General features: G+C 38.3%; 1 protein-coding gene across 1 annotated transcript in view; it reads right to left on the minus strand.

Annotated features, from left to right (window-relative positions):
* The window catches only part of CAPZA2 (capping actin protein of muscle Z-line subunit alpha 2), a 47,096-nt gene extending 28,075 nt beyond the window's left edge, over positions 1-19,021 (minus strand). The window contains exon 1 of the mRNA XM_019743218.3: positions 18,865-19,021. Coding sequence (XP_019598777.1) covers positions 18,865-18,903 — 39 coding nt within the window. The 5' untranslated portion in view covers positions 18,904-19,021. The remainder of the gene's footprint in view (positions 1-18,864) is intronic.
* Between the last annotated feature and the right edge of the window lie 3,482 nt (positions 19,022-22,503).

Genomic DNA, 22,503 nt, shown 5'->3' on the forward strand with positions numbered 1-22,503 from the left:
TTTGTATGTGTGAAGAAGTAAGATGCACTTAGGTATAATGAAGAAAACATATTTATGTGTCTCAAATTAGTGAAAGATATAGAAAGGAAGAGGGAAAGAATGGCCTTCCCCACTTCTTAGGAAATTTTAGTTCAAATGTAAGAGACAAAATATCAACAGGTGTACTGAGAGATATATTTAAGAGAATAAAGGCTATATTTGCGAAAGAGATTAATCACTAATTAAATTATATCTGAGAAGTTAAATGGTATGCCTCATATTACAGTTTAGTGAAGAAGTCTTGAGTATTTATGATAGTTTTCCAACTACTACACAGCATCCTCTGACTAAGTTCAGACCGTGTTCCTGAAAGTGTAGTCCCTAAACAAGCAGTTTCAGTGATTTTGTCCAAAATGCACAATTATGGGCCCCACAGACTCTGGAAATGCGGCTCTGAAAACACCATATATACAAGCTTTCCAGGTGATTTTTAAATGCATATTCATGTATTTGCTGAATTAAGAGACAATCCTAGACAAAAAGAAAACCTTGACTTATTTTCATCTTTCCCACTTTATTAGCACTGTCAATTCTCTGATGTGGAAACTAAAAACAATGGAAAGAAAAGACTTATACAAGGTCTGACAACTAAGTTCGCGAACTTGCTGCCCCAATGTTGCTAACCTTTTTTGCTATCAGAGGGATTATTCATATGAATTTGTACCAACTGGACAAACAATTAACCAAGTTTACTATTTTGAAGTGCTGAAAAGGCTGCGTGAAAAAGTTAGATGATCTGAACTTTTCACCAACAATCCATGGCTCTTGCATCACGACAATGCACCAGCTCACATGGCGCTGTCTGTGAGGGTTTTTAGCTAGTAAACAAGTAACCGTATTGGAACACCTTCCCTGATCTGGCCCCCAATGACTTCTTTCTTTACCCAAAGATAAAGGAAATATTGAAAGGAAGACATTTGGATGACATTCAGGACATCAAGAGTAATACGATGACAGCTCTAATGACCATTCCAGAAAGTTTCAAAATTGCTTTGAAGGGTGGACTAGGCCCTGGTGTAGGTGCGTAGCTTCCCAAGGGGTGTACTTCGAAGGTGACTGTAGTGATATTCAGCAGTGAGATATGCAGCTTTTTCTAGGATGAGTTCAGGAACTTAATTATACAACCTTGTATATGTTTGTGTATATACGGGGGTGCCAAAAAAAATGTATACAAGTGGACACTTTGGTCAACATTGCTCAAGCAGTAGTTCGTGTAATCACAAGTGTCTGGACACTGATGGTCACCACTTTGAGCACTTCCTGTAATTGCAGAAGTCAAACGTAACTTGTATTCACCTTTTGTTATCAGCATACATTACGTTCTTTTGTGTGAATTTTATTGGGTAACCGTGTGTCTTTTCCAGGACCTATCAGCTGCAAGTCAAGTCGTCGTTCTTCCATCTAGTTGTGGAGGGCACAGCTCAGCTCCAAGCCCAGTCCCCATTTTCAATCTAGTTGCGGGATATGCAGCCCACCATCCCATGTGGGAATCCAACCAGCAATCTTGTTGTTAAGAGCACACGCTCTAATCAACTGAGCAACCGGCCGCCCATTGAGTATTACAATTTTAATACAGTTTCCTACCTTAAAATGTGTATATTTTTTTGGCACCCTCTGTATGTTGTGTGTATATGCATCTAAGTACACATGTAGTTTTCAGAAGACAGATGAAAGATGTTCCTCGGTAGAGGCCCCACACGAGTAGGTGACAAAGTCTTGAAAAGGTTAGAAAATGTCAGTTCAAAGAAACAAGGCTTTATAGTCTAGAACTCTCAAGTTTTAAGCAAAATCTATGACTGTTATTAGATACCACTGAGAAATAATAATTAAGATGATAACAAAAGTGGGATAATTGACATTAGTGTTTGCCAAGCACTCTACATGGATTCAACTCTTCAAAACAACCCTATGAGGTGGTTAATATTATATTTGCACGTTTTTTAGATGAGGTAACTGAAGCAGAAGCTAAGTAACTGATTCCTGAATCTACTTTTATTCACTACATTATGCTGCTTCTCAGATTTAAAAGTTTTGGTGGAATGGGTAAAACCCAGCCACCAAAAGATGAATCTGGCAGAATGTAACAGTGTAGCCAACAAACAACTGTTTCAAAATAAATAATTTTTTTTTGGTATTTAAAATGTCAGTAATAACTTAAGTGAAACAGACAAATTCCCTTAAAGACACAAAATACAAAATTCACTCAAGAAACAGAGAACCTAGATCTATTAAACAAATTATCGTTAAAAGCTTTCCAACAAATAAAACTCCAGGTTTTCTTATACCCAGTATTTAAGAAAGAAAGAACACCTTCCAACTAATTTTAAAGAATAGCACCATCCTATACCAAAGACTAAAATAATTCAAGAAACACAACTGTAGAAAAATAGTATAATCAGAGTTACTTTAAAATGAAGCAGGAGCTGCCATCCCAGAGGAACTGCTTGGCACTTATGCCTCAAATCTTTGGAATATTAACACAGGGCAAAATAACCTTTGGACTGGGCCTAAAGCAACACTGTATGCCAAACAACTACTTGCAAAGATAACAAGAAAGCAGATATTATGACTACAGGGCTGACGACTACCAGACTGAAAATTAAAAACAGTTTAGAATTCGCCACTCTGTTAGCCTATCTGCACCAATAGAAATGCCTTCCATTGATATGATTGTTCCCCTTCCCTCTCATAAATACCACCTGCCTTTGTCTCCTAATTGGAACATTACACTATTTGGGTTTCTGCTTGAATCAGTGCCTCCCAAATAGCTATTCTTTTTTGATCTCAAATAAATGCTTGTTGCCTCTCACTTTGGTCTTTGATTTTTAGATTAGCACAATTCACAGACCCAAATCTCTCATGAACATAGATGCAAAATTCTTCAATAAAATATTAGCAAGTGGAATCTAGCAATACTATATAGAAAGGATAACACATCATAACTAAATAGTTTTTAATGGAAATGTAGGGCTGTTTCAATATTTAAAAATGAATGACACCAATTCACAATTATCAACTGATTAAAGATGAATATCCACAGATCATTTCAGCAGAAGCAGAAAAATTATTTGATATTCAACATCTAATCATGATGAATACTCTTAGCAAGCTAGGAAGAGAATGTCCTTAATTTGATGAAAGGTATTTACAAAGAAACCTATAACTAACATAACCCTTAAGGGCCAAGGACTAAAGGCTTTACCCCTAAACTAAGGAATAAGACAAGAATGTCTATCTTCACCACTTATTCAACATCCTACTAAGGTCTTAGTGAGGTAAGATTAGAAAAAGAAATCAAAGGGATTTCATAACTAAAATAAAACTTTCTATTTGCAGACATGATTGCTTACCAAAAAAAAAAAAAAAAAAAAAAAAAAAAACCCCAAGGAAGTGAAAAAAAAAAATGACCTAGGTATAAAGCTAACAAAGTAAGTGCAGAGGCAGTATACTGAAAACTACACAAAACACTGATGGACGAAATCAAAGAAGGGCTGAATAAATGGAGAGATATGTTAAAAATATATTTCCGGACTGGAAGATTTAGTATCATGAAGGTAATTTTCCCCAAACTATTCTATAGAGTCAGTGGAAGCCCAATCAAAATCCCAGCAGGAGTTTTTGCATATATACCAACAAGCTGATTCTAACATTGATATGTTTCCTATGTTATTTTTCCATGTTTGAAAAACGCAATAAATGCAGATTATTTTGGCCATGCATTTAGACCTCTTCTGCTCAAATGCAAGCAAGATAAAAAAATCACTCTGATGTCCCAAATAACACACACACATGAATACACACCATGCTATTAAAAAGGTAAGATTTGGGGTAGGCTATAAAGAGAGGAAATGAAATATGCTACTTCATACCCTTAATAGTATATGCAAAGTAGTAAAGGCAAATGAACTACAATAGCCAAAACAATTCTGAAAAATAACAAAGTTGAAGAATTCACACTACCTGATTTTGACTTACTATATAAATCTACAGTCATTAGGACAGTACTAGTGAAGGGATACACAATGGAACATAACTGAGAGTTCAAACACGCGCGCGCACGCGTCCAAAAGTTTTGACAAACATGCAAAGACAATTAAAGGGAGAAAAGATATCTTTTCAACAAGTGATATTCAAACAATTAGATATCCCTTAGCAAAGAAATATATCTCAATCTAAACTTCACACCTTATTAAAAAATTACCATAGCTATAAATGTAAAACAGAAAAAAAAAAAAAAAGAAAAGAAAATCTTCATGACCTAGGGTTAGGCAAAAAAGTCTTAGATATGTTACTAAAACTACAATCCTTACTAACCCAGTATACAAGTTTGGCAATTTCTTAAGAAGTTAAGCACACAGAATAATAGCACAACTCCACTCCCAGGTTATCTATCCTAGAAAAATGCAAATCTATGTTCAGTTGCTCAAAACTGAAGACAACTCACAACCCAAATGTCCACAAATGTGTGTATGAATGATGGTGTTCTACACAATGGGATACAACGCAGCAAAGGAAAGGAACAAATTAGGAATACTTGCAACAATTTGGATGACTCTCAAAAGCCTTATGCTGAATGAAAGAAAGCAGTCTCAAAAGCGTACACAGTAATAATATATGTCACCGTTTATATGACATTCTCCAATAAGCAATATCATAGCAATGGAGAACAGATCCATAGTTGCAGGGTCTGGGAGGAGAGGTGGGGCAGGGTGTGAATACAAAGGGAGAAAAGAGGGAAAGAGAAAATGAGGAAGTTTTTTTGGGGTGACAGAACATCATTATATCTAGATTTTGGTAGTGGTTACATGAATCTACACATAGTTGAAAATTATCAGAAAAAGGGCAGGGATACTATTAATATGTTAATTAAAAATGTTTTATGTGTATTCAAATTATTTTCTTCTAAAATACTTGAGGACTATTAAAATTAAAAGGCAAAACATAAAGAATAACTCTGAAGCAGGCAAGGTTATAGAAAAACAGTGCATGGTAAACATAACACTGGAATCTTATGTGAAAGTCTTAATCTCCTTCTCCTTCCCCCCTTCCTTCCTATTGAGGTAAGGAGCTGTTAGAAGCATTTAAAACAAAGTCTTAATCACTACTAAAGGCAACAAATAAAATTGTGGTGATCTGCTGATGAATTTATCAAATGCTTTTTTTGAAAACTTGTAGAATTTTGAGGTAATTTTGTAATACTCCTAATGACTTACACACTACCTATAAAACTGGACACACACAGCATTATTTAGTGATGTGACTAACTAGTTGCTGAGTTTTAAAAATATTAGTTGCTTCCAAAAAAGGCACATACCATTTAGAATTTTAGTCAGTTCTAAAACAAAAATGATCTCTATTTTTATCCTACTGGTAATTGCCATTGCTATTACACTAAATGCACGCATTAAGCAAAGGAGTTAATAGACTGCTCACAATATCCAAAGCAAATGGTGGGTCAAAAGTACCAGTAGGGTTGGGAGGTCATGGGAGCAGTCTGGCTGAAAACCCCAACCACAAGCTGATTACATACCAGCTATGCCTAAAGTATTCTAACCTGGTTTTTGAGAATTTCACCAGAGAAGAATCTGATTTTTGTACTTCTTAAGTGCTAGAGAAAAGAAAGTGTGTCCAACAGTAAAGGCTTACTTGTCTTCCTAAAAAATTGTTCAGTCATCAAGGTATTTTCTAAACTCTGCTATCGACTCAGTATTTCCCTACATCCATGCTTCTTAGCCAACTTTTTGTTTAATTTTAAATCCAAGGAAAAGAGTTAACAAGAAGATGTCCCAAGAGTAGACAAATTTCTGAAAATAACTCAAAACATATTTCCTCAAAGTTTCTCTAGCACACATAGAGCTATAGTCTATTTACCCCGGGAATATTATAGTTTTTTTCTGTTAGAGCCCAGTGAATTATTAGATACATTCCTAGGCCCACTGCTAATTATTCTGCATTAACCACCATCTCCTTTCACATGATACTCGAAATCAAGTCCTTCTAAATTGGAGTCAGATTCAGGTAAGAGTTATTACTATTATTGTTACTATTATTGTACTTCTAAACTGCAATTCTAAATTGGAGGGGGGCGTGGTTTTGTTGGGAAAGTGTAGCTAGCCGGAGAGTAACTCTTTCTTATCTGTTAGTCATTGGCAGCTGACAGGTACGCCTCATAACAATTGCACCAAGAAGTATAGCTTTAAAAAGTTAACCTTATTAATGTTGACCTTAATGTATTAATCTGGGCTAAAAGCTGAAAGCACTGTATTTTTCTTCTATTTGGGTCCAAACGTTATTTTATATAAGACATACAAAAGGTAAACATAGCATAAAAAGTATGTCCCATTCTGTTGTGCTTCTTGTAAAACAGCAGACAACACAAGTGACTGTTAATATAAAGTTACTTATACATAAAATAGTGTATGCAAAACAATATCCAAAATGTTAGTATACAGTAGCCCTGAGGAAAAAATTTCTTCCCATCAACTGCCTGAGATAAGACAAAAGTATTTACTCACTGTTGAACTTTATTTTTGTACTTTTTCTTATGTGTTTTTAAAAAAAAAGCATTCTACAATTCAAAAAACAGATTAAATAATGATAATTATGATAAAATAAGAATAAAATAAGAATCCAAAGTCCATATTAATGTAAATGAATGAACAAATGGGAGAAAAAGGGAAAGTATTTTCTTATAGTAGAATTTCAACTAATAAATAAAAGGAATGACTGAATTAGAAAATCACCTATGGATGCTAAAATTGACGGGTAGAAGTTATGAGAAAACAACAGTAGACTCACATGGTCTGAAAATATCTTTCCACAAGCCACTTAACTACAAAGGGATAAACAGTAATTTTACCATGAGGAAACCTGCCACGTACCACATTTACTAAATGATGGGTTATCCTAAGTAACAGGTCTCCTGAGAGGGTATACCTGAGGACACAACATCACTTCCGGGATACTCCTGCCAAAAATTCATAGGCTGAATCTAATCAGGAGGAAATGTTATACAAACTGAAATTAAGAGTCAGTCTACAAATTACTAGTCTGTACTCTTCAAACTGTTAAGGTCTGGAAAGACAAACAATGCTGAGAAACCGTTCCAGGTCAAAGAAGACCAGAGACACTACAACACAACTCAGTATGATCCTGGGCTGGATCCTGGACCAGCAGTTGGTGAAATGTGAACAGGGTCTGCAGATTAGATAATAGCATTTAATAAACGTTTAATTTGTTGATTTTGATAATTGTGCTATGGTTATGTAAGAGAAATCCCTAAACATAGTCAAATAGAGAGTGGAAAAAAAATTTCTTATCCACCAGGTTTGTGGAGATTGTCTCTACATTTTTTCTAACTTTAAAGTTTTGCTCTTTGCGTTTAGGTCTTTAATCCCCCTGGGATTGATTTTTGTGTATGATGTGGGACAGAGACATATTTTTTTTATTACATTGTCCTACGGATAAACATTCTAATAATACTATTTCTTTAAATGTACTTTTCCCCACTGGACCAAAAAAAAAAAAAAGTATCATATATTCAGCACTATTCCCCCCCCCCCTTCTTCCGCCTCCCCCACCCCCACCCTCACCCCGCCCCCACTCCGGTTCAAGCTGCTTGTTTCTCAGTCTAGTTGTGTAGGACACAGCTCCCTGGCCCCTGCTGGTATTATGAGCCTTAGCGCTCCCCCAGCCCTGAGGCAGTCGGTTGCCAGTCATTGGTCGGCCGCTCATAGCAGCTCACAGCAGCTCACGGCAGCTCACGGCAGTTCTCGCCGTCTGCCGACCCACGGCAGCACACAGCATCCTGGGCAGCCCACGGCAGCCCAAGTCCAGGGAGAGCGGTTGTTCACAACCTTAGCTGTAGAGGGTGCAGCTGACTAGCCCATGTGGGAATCGAACCGGTGACTTTGGTGTTATGAACACTGTGCTCCAACTACCTGAGCCACCGGGGCCTGGCCCAGCATTATTTTTTTAAACGTGAGTTACTTCGTGATTTCAGTCAGGGATATAAAGAACACATGTCATACATTTTAATAAATTCCAAAAATCCTTCTGAAAATTATCTAAAGGATTTAGCAGTCATCATTCATTCTTGTAGTAAGCACAAGAATGTAACTTGCTAAAGGAACTTCTGAATATTCAATAATAATAGGAGGCAGCAAGAGATAACTATCCTGTTATAACAGAGGCACTGGCTAACACTAAGAAAATATTAATGTAAGTAATGTGACATTAAATTAATATTCCATTTCTTCTCACAAACAACTTGATTTGTTTAAAGACTTCCAATGGTTATCCATAGTAAGTAATGAATAATTCATTTTTTGTACACAAAAATTCTAGTGGGGTTATTCAGGCATTGTTGCAGTTCACCATGAGCCATTGTCTCCTTGAAGTCAAGTTAAGCACTTTTGGGTTGAATAGAGGATTCTAATTACTTGAGTTCTAATTAAGGTATGATCATATCTACGATTTTTGTTTGTTTACAATTGTTTGAACCAACTCATGATTTTTGAGGCTCAACAAACTGTACTAGTTTAAGCCTTCATAAAAATAAAGTCAATGGGTACTTTTTTTGATGTTTTATCTATGGCTAAACAGATTTAACTTCACTTTATTTTTATTTTATTAATTCTTTTTATTTTTATTGGGTAATACTGGGGAACAGTGTGTTTTTCTGAGACCTGTCAGCTCCAAGTGAAGTCACTGATTTTTCAATCTTAGCTGTAGAGGGTGCAGCTCACTGGCCTACGTGGGAATTGAACCGGCGACCTTGGTATTATGAGCACTGCGCTGTAACCAACTGAGCCAACCAGCCGCCCTGCTTCACTTTAAATTATCATTAAACATCTACACAAATTGTGTTTGAGGAGGGTGTTAACTATTTAATACAAATTTTCAAATGACAAAGAACTTATCTTTATTTAACCTACCAAAATCACTGACTTCAAAAGCTTTCTTTTATGACCCAGCAATTTCATAACTAGGCATTTGCGTAAGATAAATGGATGCGTATGTCCACACAAAGACGGCACAGGGTGTTCACAGCAGCCTGTTCATAACAGTCCCAAATGTCCACCAGGAGGAAACGGCTAAACAAACGGGGACTGGTACAGGCAACACCATGAACAAATCTGAAAACCAGCTGAGTGGAAAGAAGCCAGATGCACACTCAAAACACTGTGTGACTCCATTTACATGACATTCAAAACCAGGGAATGCTAATCTATAGGGATAACAGTTACGAGTACAGTTGAGAAAAGGGTGCAGGGATTGATCAGACAGAGGCATGAGGGAATTTTCTGAGGATAGAAAACGTTCTTTATCTTGTTTTGAGTGAACGAATGCTTGCAGGGGTGTATATAATCGTGAAAATCCATCAAACTGATGGTTTAAGACTTGCACTGCCTGGCAGGTAAATTAGATCGTAACTAAAAAAAATGCAAAACAACTGCATATATATGATAGCATATCTTATGATTTGTCTGTATGCATCAATGTTTATTTAAAAATGTAGTAATTGTGCTCGCTTCGGCAGCACACATACTAACAACATAGTAACCACGATAATTAAGGAATGATATATTAGTTTATTTTCTAATTAAGTCATAAATTTTTAAATTTTTATTGCTGAAAATCCACAAAAACATATTTATACAACCTATTGCTTTTCTAATGAAAAATACAGTAAAAAATTCAAAGGTAAAAATTCCCCCCTTCTTCTGCCTCCCCCCCCATTCCGGTTCAAGCTGTTGTTTCTCAGTCTAGTTGTGTAGGACACAGCTCCCTGGCCCATGCTGGTATTATGAGCCTTGCGCTCCCTCGCCCCCGCTGGTCGGTGGACTGCTCACAGCAGCGCTCGCCAGCTGCCGGCCACTCACGCTGGCCACCAGCGGCTCATGGCAGCACATGCCGACCTCAGGCTGCTCACAGCAGCCCAGCTCCAGGGAGAGCCTTGTCCACAATCTTAGCTTACAGGGAGCAGCTCATTGGCCCATGTGGGAATCGAACCAGTGACCTCTGCGTTAGGAGCAGGAGCTCCAACCACCTGAGCCATGGGGCCATCCCTAAAGGTAAAATTTTAAAGAAACAAAAATTAAGGACCTCCGACTTTCATTCTGAATTACAGATAAATATTTTGGCATGAATCTATACTATGTAGGGCATTTGCCTCAGTCTCCTTTAAAAGTATTGGGACATTCTTGCTTAAATTAAGGGCTCTGATCAGATGTTTTCCCTCTACTCACCATGTCCTTTATCTGTGTACAATCTGTCAGAAGGAAATCGCAGCGCTCAGACTGAATAAACTCAAGCTGACCATTCCAAAGTCATCTTCTTAAGAAATCCCACAGCAATGAAATGTCTACATTTTGAATTCTACAGTTTCTTCATAGGTTTCACCTGATTCTCAAGAAATATGATACCAAAAAGGGTCACTATCTTAGCGATGGCTGGTAAAGTTAAAGAGCTATTATGCATTTTTCCATTTCAACTGTAAGTATTATTTGACATCATTTCCCATGACTCTAAAAACTGCCTATGCCTTTTTGAGAATTACAAGTAAAATAAGAGAAAAGCACTTTTAAAACTCTATCATATTTAAATAGTTTATGATCAAGTGATCACTACTGCATGTCTGTGTTACAGACAAGTTTCTTTAAGAATTTTTTCCTTTATAATTATATTTTGAATGGTAATTAAAAACAGGGCCAACATCACTTAACCTAAAACTAGGTCATCTAGTAAATTCAACATCAGTTTTTCTTTAAATATTTTTATCATTTATTGAAAATATTAAGAAACCCACAAATCCAAAGTAGACATCAGTAACTGAAAAAGTTACATAAACTCTTATTTATCTTACATTTTCTATTTCTTTCTCTGATCTGAATCATTCCCCTCAGCTCACAGACACTCCTAAGTTTTTTCCATCTTAAAAAAAAGTATCCCTAAAATGAAACAGCAGTACAAAATGAAGTTATAATACCTAGTCTTTCTCTTTTGCTTCACTACCAATTTTTTTCAGTAATAAGTTACACTTTCTGTCTCCGTTTCTTATCCTTTCATCAACATTTATTGAGCACCACAGTGCAGTGAGACTCAACCCTTGCAGCACATTCACGCCATCCAGGAAGCTTTTTTTTTTTTAATTAAAGAAGTAGAGAGGCTTCAGGCCTCTCCCACGAGTGAAACCTGTGCACCATGTTTGTTTATAAACTCTCCAGTTGACTCTAAGGCGCAGCTAGAGCTGAAAACCACTGTTCTAATATACACCAGGCACGACTGGAATTTCAAAGATGAATAAAACACAGGACCTGGCCCTGAAGAACACAGGAAATAACATCAGGTAAACCCATTACGGTTGGTAAATGCTATAGCAAATGTATGTACAAATTGCTGAGGGAGCAGAGACAGGCCAGGATACAAAAGATGAGGAGGAAGGCTTAGCGCCTGGTTATTGAAGGACGAGTGGTTTACAATGCAGACAAGAGGAAAAGGCCATTTCCAGAAGAGGGAAAACATATACTCACTGTCTAAACCCTGGTAATGTGGCTTTTCTTTCTGCTCCCTGCTCCAAACTCTAGAAAAACTGCTCTCTTAATGACCACCCATGATTTCTAGTGCACCACTTAGATAGTTGGCCTCATCTATATCAGTTTTCCAATCTGTAAAATGGGGATAATAACAAGGCTACTCTGACAATTGAGAGATTATAGTATAGTACTGGATATACAGTAGTAGATATAATTTCTCATCCCATTCTCTTAAATTCAAAGGCTTTTCTCAGTCCTATATTCTGTCTTAATCTCTACAACACTGGTCTGCTCCTTCTGGAAATTCTTTTCAAGTCCCATGACATGAGAACCTACTCTGTGCTAGGTACTCACTTCTACTTCAGGAATCACTCCTCAACCTCTTCTCCTATTCTTTAAATGAAAGTATATCCAAGAGTATATGCTCTCTGCCCTCTCCTCTTTGCACATCTAAACTTTCTCCTAAAAAGCTTATCTCTTCTGGTGGCTTTAACCTGCAAAGAGAGGATTTCCAAATCTGCATAAAATCTCTGGGCCTAAGCTCTTTCCCAAGCTCCATGCCTACATTTCCGTATATGCCAGGCTGTTCACATAGACATTCTACTAGGATCTCAAACTCAATATAACCCAAATCCAATTCAACATTACTTCTGCCAACTGTGCATCGTTTCCTGTGTCCTCTAGTTGCAGTGGTGGTACCACTTCCCAGTCATCCAGATTTTCACATACACAGTTACCTCTGGTTCTTCCCTCACCCCTACATTTACTCACCAAGTCCTGTCGATTCCAACTCTGAAATCTGTTAGCAATCGTTTCTTCCTCTGTCTTGTGAAACTACTTTAATTTGAGTTCTCGCACTTGACCCAGGTTCCCAACTGCTCTTACTGGCTTCAATCTGTCCAGACCTGTGGTTTTCAACCAGGAGCGAATCTGTCCCACAGGAGATATTTTGGATCAGCAGGGCTGCAGGGGTACTATTGGCATCATGTGGACCAGGATGCTAATAACATCCTACAACGCGTAGGACAGCCCCGACAACAAGGAGTTATCCTTCCCAAAATGTCAACAATGCTGAGGCTGAGAACCCGTGTTTAACACGGGTTAATCTCTGCATCTCTTACTAGCAGAGTACCCCCTGCTTCTTCCCACTTTCCTGATTTTCCTTCCTGTGGTGTGCTCTCTGATATGACCTTATTATACACCAACGGAAGTCTATCCCCCTAGGCAGAAGTAATTTTTCTGTCTTCTGAATTTCCATGAACTTACTACTTTTTGATCCTGTACAGTATGTATAAATGTTACATATGTCTGATTCATCTGTGACTCTATGCATGTGTCTACCAAAGAGGTGACCAAATCACAAACTTTCAGTGAGTCTAAAATGTAAACTATGGTGTTATTACTTCTATTCACAAATACAATTCTCTTTTCCTTTCCTGACCTTTCTGAAATCAGGTTTTTAGATGTAACTTGTTTTCAAATCTGAGCAGAAGTTCAGTGACTCTAAGTATGTGTGTGTGTGTGTGTGTGTGGGGGGGGGCAGGGGAGCTTTAAAACCAGCCTGCTATTCACTGCATTTCCTTCCCACTGCTATGGGGGCTGTGGAAAAAGGGCTAAGTTCAGACTGAAGTCCTCCAACAGCCTGAAACTACATGACTTCTGCTGCTGACCCACACCAGACATTTACAGAATGAGTGAAGAGATGTCGTACAAAGCCCCCACCACCCATCCCCCTCATGCTAAGATTTTAGGTTGTTTTTTAATGCATTATATCCTTGCTTACCCTGGTTCATAATCAACGTAAGATGCATAATTTTAGGTAACACTGAAAAAAGGGAAAATGCTACCAATGAAGTATCATAAACCATTGATTGTATAACACAGTCTGATGTCAGAGATCTTAAAATATGGAAAATTATGAGCACTGAAATCAATGAAATATGGTATACTTGGTAAATAAGTGAATGTGGAGACAGTTTTCAAAAATTATTTCCATTCACTGTCAACAGAAACTAAACAGAACTAAAATATGCAAGAAGTTCTCAACCATTAGGTTCATAATGGAACATGTAAATAAATGCAGTAAGTGATAGAATGGAGAAATTGTACATCCAATCTTGAAATAAAATTTGTGAAATTCTTCTTTTTTGACAACTGTAGATGTTTCTATGGAGTCCCTATTTTCTTTGATATGCATGAATCTCTTACAATAAATTACTGCTTCAGGCAATTAGGCTTTTGGGTCAGAGCACAAAACTGTAAGTCAATTTTTCCCATCATGCTTTTCACTTAAAAATCACTTTGTACTCTGCTCTAAGTGTTTTTATATCCCGTGTTATTACAGTAAAATGCAATGCTTTATGTATATAACTGTCCTTATTTTACGCAGAAATAGCTCCCAAATGCACTGAAAACACTACAAATTCGCTTTAATGTGCAAAGTCTGAAAATCCCCACTAATGTTATAGCAGCTATCAAGTTTCTGCTTGCTGTAGGAATTTTTACACTTTATTCATGCAATGATGGAATTAATTCACCTACAGAATATAACTAGGAACGAATATTTTCTACATTTATAGCTCACTGGTTGAGTTTACTTTTTGGTTAATAAGAACACTACTGAGTTTACATTAATTATGATGGAAAATAACAACAGCCTACATTGTTTTTACATACAATCAAACTTTCTGAAGCCAAATTATGGTTGTGCAGTGAGGGAAAAGTGTATAAACTGCTATAAAGAATATTTAGCATGTGTAAATGATTTGAACCATATCCAGTATCATCACCTATAACTCAGAGAGCACCAGGAATTCCATTTGACTGTCTGAATCTTTAAAATCTATAGCACTATTTAGAAATTAAAAAATTTAGGCACAACAAATTTATCCCCCAAAATTTGGCTTTATATGCTACTTCTACTTTTCATAAAACTCTAATGTTTTCTCTTTAATTTTCTGAATTCATGATTCTTTGTTCATTCATTCACTGAACCATTCTACCCATCATGTGCAGAACGACAGATGCTATAGACATTATTTCTGCACTTAGGAACCCCAACAGAATAGGGGGGAAATGACAAGTAAACAAGTAACTATTATTGAAAACTGTATTTAATACCAATACTATGTTATAGCATTCAGAAGAGATTAAACTAGCCATGCGATCTGAGCTAACCCTTGAGATGAGTATGACTTTCATCTTTCAAAAAAGGGGACAGACCAGGAGCAGTACCAACAGTCAAAGTGGTTAAGTCATGAGCAGAGTAAAATAACTACCACTTACTGTGTGTTTACTATATGCCAGCACCATTTATATTTATAGCAACTTAATGGAGAAGATACTTCCTGTTATAGCCCCACACATCAGAGGAAACTAAGGCTGCGAGATTAAATAATTTACCCGAGGTGCTAGACATGGACTAGCAAGCAAGTCTCTGAATTCACAGCATGATTAAATAAATTAACAGTATATACTGGAAATGCTGGAACTATTTAGGTTACAATGGAATACAAGGCCATGAACACCATTTTCAGGATTTGGGCTTCATTGTAAAGGCAATGGAGGATCCAGCAACTAAAAGTTTGGGAACAGAAAAACAACATATTAAAACATGGCTTAGATACAGGAAATTAGAGGGATGAATCTAGAAAGTCTGTAATAAAAGCCTAGTGGTGGCAAAAATAACAGAAGGGAAAGACTAGATATGAGAAAATCTTCTAGTCCTACTTTTCCTCAAGGCCTAGTCTTTATTTCTTCCTCAACAAAACTGTTCGTACAGTAAAATTTTATTACTAAACAACAGTAGTTAATAATATAAGTAATAGTTAATTTAATAGTTGTATTAACAGAGGTAAGAAACCAATTATTAATATAAACGAATTAACTTTTCAAGCAAGAAATAAATTATCTGCATAAGATACACTTTGATGATGGAAGTGACAAGGTTTAGAATCTGCAAGGTACAGAGCACAAGGAAAAAAAGTTAGAATAAAGCTGAAGTTAAAAACTTGGATGACTGGAACAATGGGAACAGAGACATAAAGAGAAATATGAGCTGGAGGAGATAGATTTCTGTCCCCCTTTGTGTAGAGGGAAGGAAAGGGGAATTTTGAATTTAGTTTTAGGCAAGTTCCATTTGAAGATCCCTCATTGTGACAGGAACAGCAGAAAAAAAATGTGTGACCAGTGCTCAGGAAAGAAGTTAGGGCTGGACTATGTACTTGAGACACACCATTAAGATAACAGCCGAAGCTATGGAATGGATTACTTTAATCACTGGGGGAAGGTGGGAGGATTTACAGAAAAAAAAAAAAAAAGATTCCTTCTAACCAACAATTAACTTCCTTCTGGAGTTCGGAGTGACTTCCTAGATTTTTCTCCCGTAGAGAGGGGTTTGGGAGTGGTTCTTCTCCAGCCTTATGCCACAATATCATATAATTTCAAATTCACAAAAATGCTTTACTGTAAGATACAGCTAACCCAGGAATGGAAAACGTGATTGTTTTTTTGGCCCAGTTTCTCTGTAAAATCTGTGGGACACACTACAGCATAAGACTAACTTAAAGAATATCACTGTTCTTCTTTGGATAACTTAATTCTTATTAACCCAATGGCCAAAGGTAAAAAGACTATTAAATTCACAGTGATATCCTCAAAAAACAATTGCATATGACTTAGAAAAGCAAAGACATACTTCTAGATTAATTTCTAAAATGCTTCCTACCATAGGGCATATGTGAAACTATACCAGTAGTATATTTTTAAATGTATTGAACAATAATAAACTTTGTTCTAAAACCAAAACACAAATTTAGAACACAACACTATTTGATGTTTAGTATTTACAATTTTTTTATTAAAAACAGAAAGAACCAGGTTTGTCCTTTTTCGAAATAAGCTGTCAACAAATTAAAAACAGATTAACCCAGGATCGTATTGGTCGTTTAAGGGAGCGAAATGTCACAAGAGCAACAACTTTGGATTCAGACAAACTCAGGTTTAAATATCACCTTTGCAACTTCCTACTTAGGTGTCCTTGGGTGAATCTGAAACCTTATTTTACTCATCTGTGAAATGGTAATAAAACCTATCTCAAATTAACAAATTTATAAAAATGAATGTATTGTCTAACTGAGCCAGATACATGCAAAGTATGGTACTACATAAATATTAACAGCTTCACTTCCTTACATCTGCAATCAATAATGGAAATTCCAAGAGCTTAAAAGTCCTAAAAGGGTATTTTTGAAAATTATAAACAATGTGGCAGAAAGAGCAACACAATTTAAATATTAGTTTAAAAACATCATCTTTAAATCCTCTCTGATTCCATACCAAACATCTTCCTCCCAAAAGATTACAAGAATATTTCTAAAGTGACAATATTAGAATCTAACTCAAAAGTTTAGTCAGTATTTTTCTTAGATTAGTAAATATAGCAATGAAATCTATATGCAAAATATCTATAGAATAGTGTTACAAAACTCAAAACAAAAACGAATTCCTTCAAATTAGAATTTTCATTCATTTCCTCTTAGAACATTGCGCTGGGCAAGCTTAGAGAATTAGACACACCCCACCCCCTGTATGGAGCTTAGTGCACAGAGTGTGGGGTAATATGGATTGTTGTCACCTCATCACTATTTTAGGCCTTCCCAACACCTGGCTGGTCTGTATTAGCTCCCACACTGAGTACTCTCTTCAGCGAGATTTCTAGCGACTTGAGCTACAACCACCACTTAAGAACGATGGAATAAAAACATGACAATCTCTTTAACAAACTTTTCAGCACTACTTAATTTTAAATGTGTGTGTGTGTGTGTGTACAAGAGCATACATTTTCAGTTATCAACTTATAGTGATTTACCAATGATACACATGTGAAAACTGCACAGCAACTTTGTGTATACAGGGATCTCTCTGCTTACCAGGTCTCTGGGTTATGGAGAATCTTGTTGCGGTCCTCATTTTGTTGTTTTATTATAGCTTTCACCAAAAAGCACAGAGAAAAAAAGATTTCCAACACTAAAGATGAGGCTGACCTCAGCACCGACATAAGAAGGAGATGGAACACTACATTTCCGTGCTAGAACACAGGATGTAAAAACACTTGGAGTGGAGAGTTCCAACTGAAAAGTATCCTTAGGCTTGGATTAGGATTTCTTAAAACACCATGATGTTTGTGTTTCCTACATGGCTGTACTGCTTTGGAACTTAAAAAAATAAACAATGTTAAATTAAGAGTGGACACTTAAAAAACTGCAACAACCATCTTATTTATGTCAGTTACTTCTGAGTTTGAGAAACGTCAAGGTCCTTTCCAGGAAATACTCAAAATCAGTAGGGTCCCCACACCACCTCACTGGGGAACGGGGCCTCACAGTAGCCAAAGGAAACGGCAAATAAGAGAGAACTAGTTCAATGATCAGATTTCTTATGTTAAATGCCTGACAACTTAAGTCGTTCATCTGGTTCCAAGGCTGTCGCATCATTTAAGATACAGTAAAAGGAGTTGCACAATCTCCCCTCTTCGACAGAATTCCTAGCAGGACGCAGAGGCGCCACCAAACCAGCCCCCGAGGGGCTGCTGCCAACCTGGGCAGGAAACTCCTGGGGAGGGGTCTTTTGGTGAGCAACTCCCCGGCCTCCTAGGGAATACGGAAGCTGCAAAGCCTACAGCTAAAGACGAAATAAGAAAAGGAAGAAAAATAAGAGGCAGACTGCCACCGGGAAAGGAAAAAGAGCGTCGAGAACCAGGAAAGGAAGCCTTTTGCTACTGGGCGGAGGGATTAGAAGGGAGAACTCAAGGTCTGCTTCCTAAGCCATTTTTTCCTCTTACCCTTCACCCCGGCTACACTCCAGCCAGGCCGTCAGGCTGGGCAGTGCCCTTGGGAAGCCCGCAGGCCGGGCCGCAGACCCCTTTACAGTCCCCAGCCTGGCGCAGGGCCCGCTGCCCAGGCCCAGGGCGAGGGTCCCCGCGCCGCTGCCCCGCGCGACCCCGCCCGCTGCCCGACCGTCGCGCCAGGCGCCGCCGCCCGGCTCCCGCTTCCTATTTTCAGAGCACACACCCTACAAGGAGTGGAGCGAGCAGGCCAGGCGGAGACCTGCCCCCGCGCGGGCCTCGGGTGACTGACAGGGGCAGGCACTGGGGCGCAGCGAGGAGAGGGGGGCAAAGGCAGCCGAGGGCACAGACCAATGCCCTTCGCCGGCGGCCAGCCTCCGGGCTTATACTCCAGGGCCCCGCTGGCCCCCGGGCCAACGGCCCCGCCGCCCCCGCAGCACTTACCTTCTCCTCATCAGACAACTGCTCCTCCAAATCCGCCATTTTCCTTCTGGCGACAAACCGCGGCGGCGGCGGCAGCCACCTGACTTCCCCCTTTCTGTGCGGTCCTCCGCGCCGCGCGCGCCCCAGCCAGGGAGGGGCCAGGAGCCCAGACCACCGCGCACGCGCCCAGGGAGCCCCGCCTCCTTTCCCCGGCTCGCTGGGCCGGAGTGCGGGGCGCGTGCGCAGAGCCTCGAGGGGCTAGGGAGAGGGAGGAGTCGCTATCCGCCGCCTGCTGCAGGCTTGTCAGCGTGCTGGGTATGTGGTTCTTTCCCACCAGTGACCATATGCACCCAGTCTGCAACAAGTACATCCTGAGCCCTTGATTATGTTCCCATTAAGGCCTGAACTCTGCCAGCTAAAATGTGAAAAGTGTACGAATAGAAGCTTTTTAAACATTTTGTTTTTTAAAAAATTACTAGAAAAACACAGCTTTCCTTAAAATATACAGACAACCCAGTCCATAATTGAAAGATTGCTCTTGATATATTGATTTATTCATTAAAGAAGTATTTATTGGTCCTTTATGGTGTGCCGGGTACTGTATTAGTCTCTATGCATATACATTTGCACAATGTTAAGCAAAAACCAGAGAAACCTGTTTTCAAACCTACACTGAACAGTTAGGGAAGGCACTGTACTATTGCAGGGGAAAACAAAGTTATGTTTTAGACATGGATCCTACTCTTGAGAATAGGGTTGCCAGATAAAATACAGAAAACCCAGTAAAATTTGAATTTCAGATAAACAATGAATATATATTTTAAGTATAAATATGTCCCATGAAGCATTTGAGATATATTAAAAAAATGTTTTCAAATTTTATTGGGCATCGGTATTTTTATTTGCTAAATCTGGCAACCCTACTTCTGAAGCTTAAAGTTTAGCAAGAAAGTGATGATGTAGTCAAAGCTTAGCTGGCTAGGAATCTTGTTAAGATGCACTTGCTGAGGCAGCGGGTAGAAGATGGGCTGGAGAATCTGCATTCCTAACAAGCTCCCAGGTAATGCCAACGCTGTTGGCCTGGACGCCACCCTGAGTAGCAAGACCTTGGAGTTTAGACAGGAGTTAAGACTAGCCATTATGTTCTATACCTAAACCGAATGCAATGTTCTCTGTCGATAAAAATATATATTAAAAAGACTTTACTCAGTAGAAAGTTGACAACTTTTGCACAGTGATATAACATCATCAGAAATATGTTTAGAATGATGACTCTGACAGCTACATATAAATGACGCATGAGAGTACCTTAGAGAGTTCACATGCAAAATGCTATTAATAAGTAATTTACTAAGGGTTCATAATGTGCAAATCATTTTTTCTTGTGGATGGAAAGTGAACAGAAACCATGCTGTTGAAAAGCTCATAGTCCATTTAGGGAGAGAACTAATGGGGAAGCTTGCTGAAACATGCAGGAAAAAGCGGGTGTTCTATTGAGGATAAATGGTGCGGAGAAGACATGCTAGAGAATAAACCACACAGTTTGGTCAAGGACCTCACTGGATGTAAATCAACAGCATTTTTATTCTTTTACAGTTTACAAATCATTGCTTCATTGATTTCTCACTGCAAGTAAGGTATGAAGTAAGGTATTTAATCAGCATTATTATACCCATTTTACAGGAGACAAAACTAAGGTTCAATATTTATCCAAGTTTGAACGGCTCCAAAGTGCCTGAGTTAGGATTGGAACCCAGGCATCTTATTCTATATGCCATGTTCTTTCCCTTTTGAGATATTTTGTCTCTCTAAATTCCAGATGCTCTCCATCAAATAAAACTTAATGAAAGCGCTTACTCTTCCATCCCATCAATTCTATTCACCATCACATACTGCATCAACAGTACTTCCTTTTTTCTTCTCCTTCTGCTTTTTGGTTTCCGTTTACTCAGCAACATCTAATATCAATAATTTGTATACAGTGGGTACTCAGAAACTGTTGTTGCTTGATTAATTGGCTGCCCTCTTCCTTTAAAAACACCACTCAAATCTGGCAATGTTTTGCAATAATTTGAATCAGACTATGTTTGGAATCGTAGCCTTAGTGATACTTTACATGTGGTTTCCCATGTGACACAATCAGCAATTAGGTAAAATTTCTGATAATCCTTTCGAAAAAGTCCCAAAACCACCCTCCCAATACCACCCTTGGTCAGTCCCAATACCACCCTCTTGATATAGTTGCAAGGAATAACTGAAATCATGTAAAACTAGGAATTCTGGGAAGATTTCTAAGCCACCATGCAAAATAGGTATAAATATGGACTGACCATTATATGAATGCAAGTAGAAATGTGGTATTGGTATTCTTTTTTAAATTGGGGAACAGTGTGTTTTTCCAGGACCCATCAGCTCCATGTCAAGTCATTGTTTTCAATCTGGTTGTGGAGGGCGCAGCTCACTGGCCCATGTAGGAATCGAACCTGCGAACTTCCTGTTATGAGCACTGTGTACCAACCACTGAATCAACCAGCTGCCCAGGTATTCTTGATATACAGTTATTTTATAACCAAAAGAAGCAATATATTCCTCCCATTCACAACTCTCCCTACTATGTGAGAATTTCTACTCCTTTCTCATTTAATTTCTAAACTCACCTTTCTTCTACTTTACTGCACCATAACCTATTTTTTTTAAAGTTTTTCCTTTTGTAGTGTTAGTTTTTGAGTTATTTGTATGCTTTTAAATCTACTTTCCTGTGGATGTGCTGTATGTCCTCAATTATATTTTAAGCTTGTCAAGGTCAGAGGTTACCTAATTTCATAGAATTACAATCTTGCAGTCAATCTAGTGCAAGACTCTCATTTGGCAGATAAGTTGAGCTTTAGATAAATTAAATGACTTGATAAAAATTGCACATCTACATCTACATGATATTATTTGAGAACCAATGTCCTGATGGTCAGGTTCATGTTCTATCCTTTATATGATACATTACATACACACATACATATAATATAACATATATATCTCAATCATATAATGTACAATGAGATGATAAATATTCAAATTAGTGACTGACCACTAAATAGTTGTACCAAATGTAGACTTCATAATAATAACATATTATTTAATCTCTGTATTGGAAAACTAGTATCTGTAGTTTAAACCTGTGGCTTACCTTACTTCTGAAGAAAACTACCAGTGTTAGACAACCAATATTTTGCTGTTACTGTTTCATTGTGGGGAAGAGCCAGGAGTGCAGTTTCCAGGCCTCATGTGGAAAGGTACTGGCTCAGGTAGTAAATGGCCATCAACTGTGATTGGAGGCCATCAGCTGTGGCTAGTTGGCCGTCAGCTGTAACCAGTGAGCCATTGGCCACTAATATAACTGCCGTGGCTACGCTAGCAGAAAATGGGGGCTAGCAAGAAGCTGGTGGCTGGCAAGTGCAGATTGCGGTTAGCACAGCAGAGTGTGGGTTGAGGATTGCAGAGGCAGATTGCAGTTAGCAAGTGAGGTTGGTTGGCAGAGACAAGTAGACGGCAGGTATAGGATAGTGTGGCTCTTGCTTCCTGTGTCTCCAACCCAGCCACCAGTGAGAATATAGTGGTATGACTCCCCTATCTATGGCTCCATGGGTGTTCCTTTTGGCCTCACCG

Source organism: Rhinolophus sinicus, chromosome 8, assembly GCF_057876585.1.
Source record: "Rhinolophus sinicus isolate RSI-liver-muscle chromosome 8, RSI-T2T, whole genome shotgun sequence".
NCBI lineage: Eukaryota > Metazoa > Chordata > Mammalia > Chiroptera > Rhinolophidae > Rhinolophus > Rhinolophus sinicus.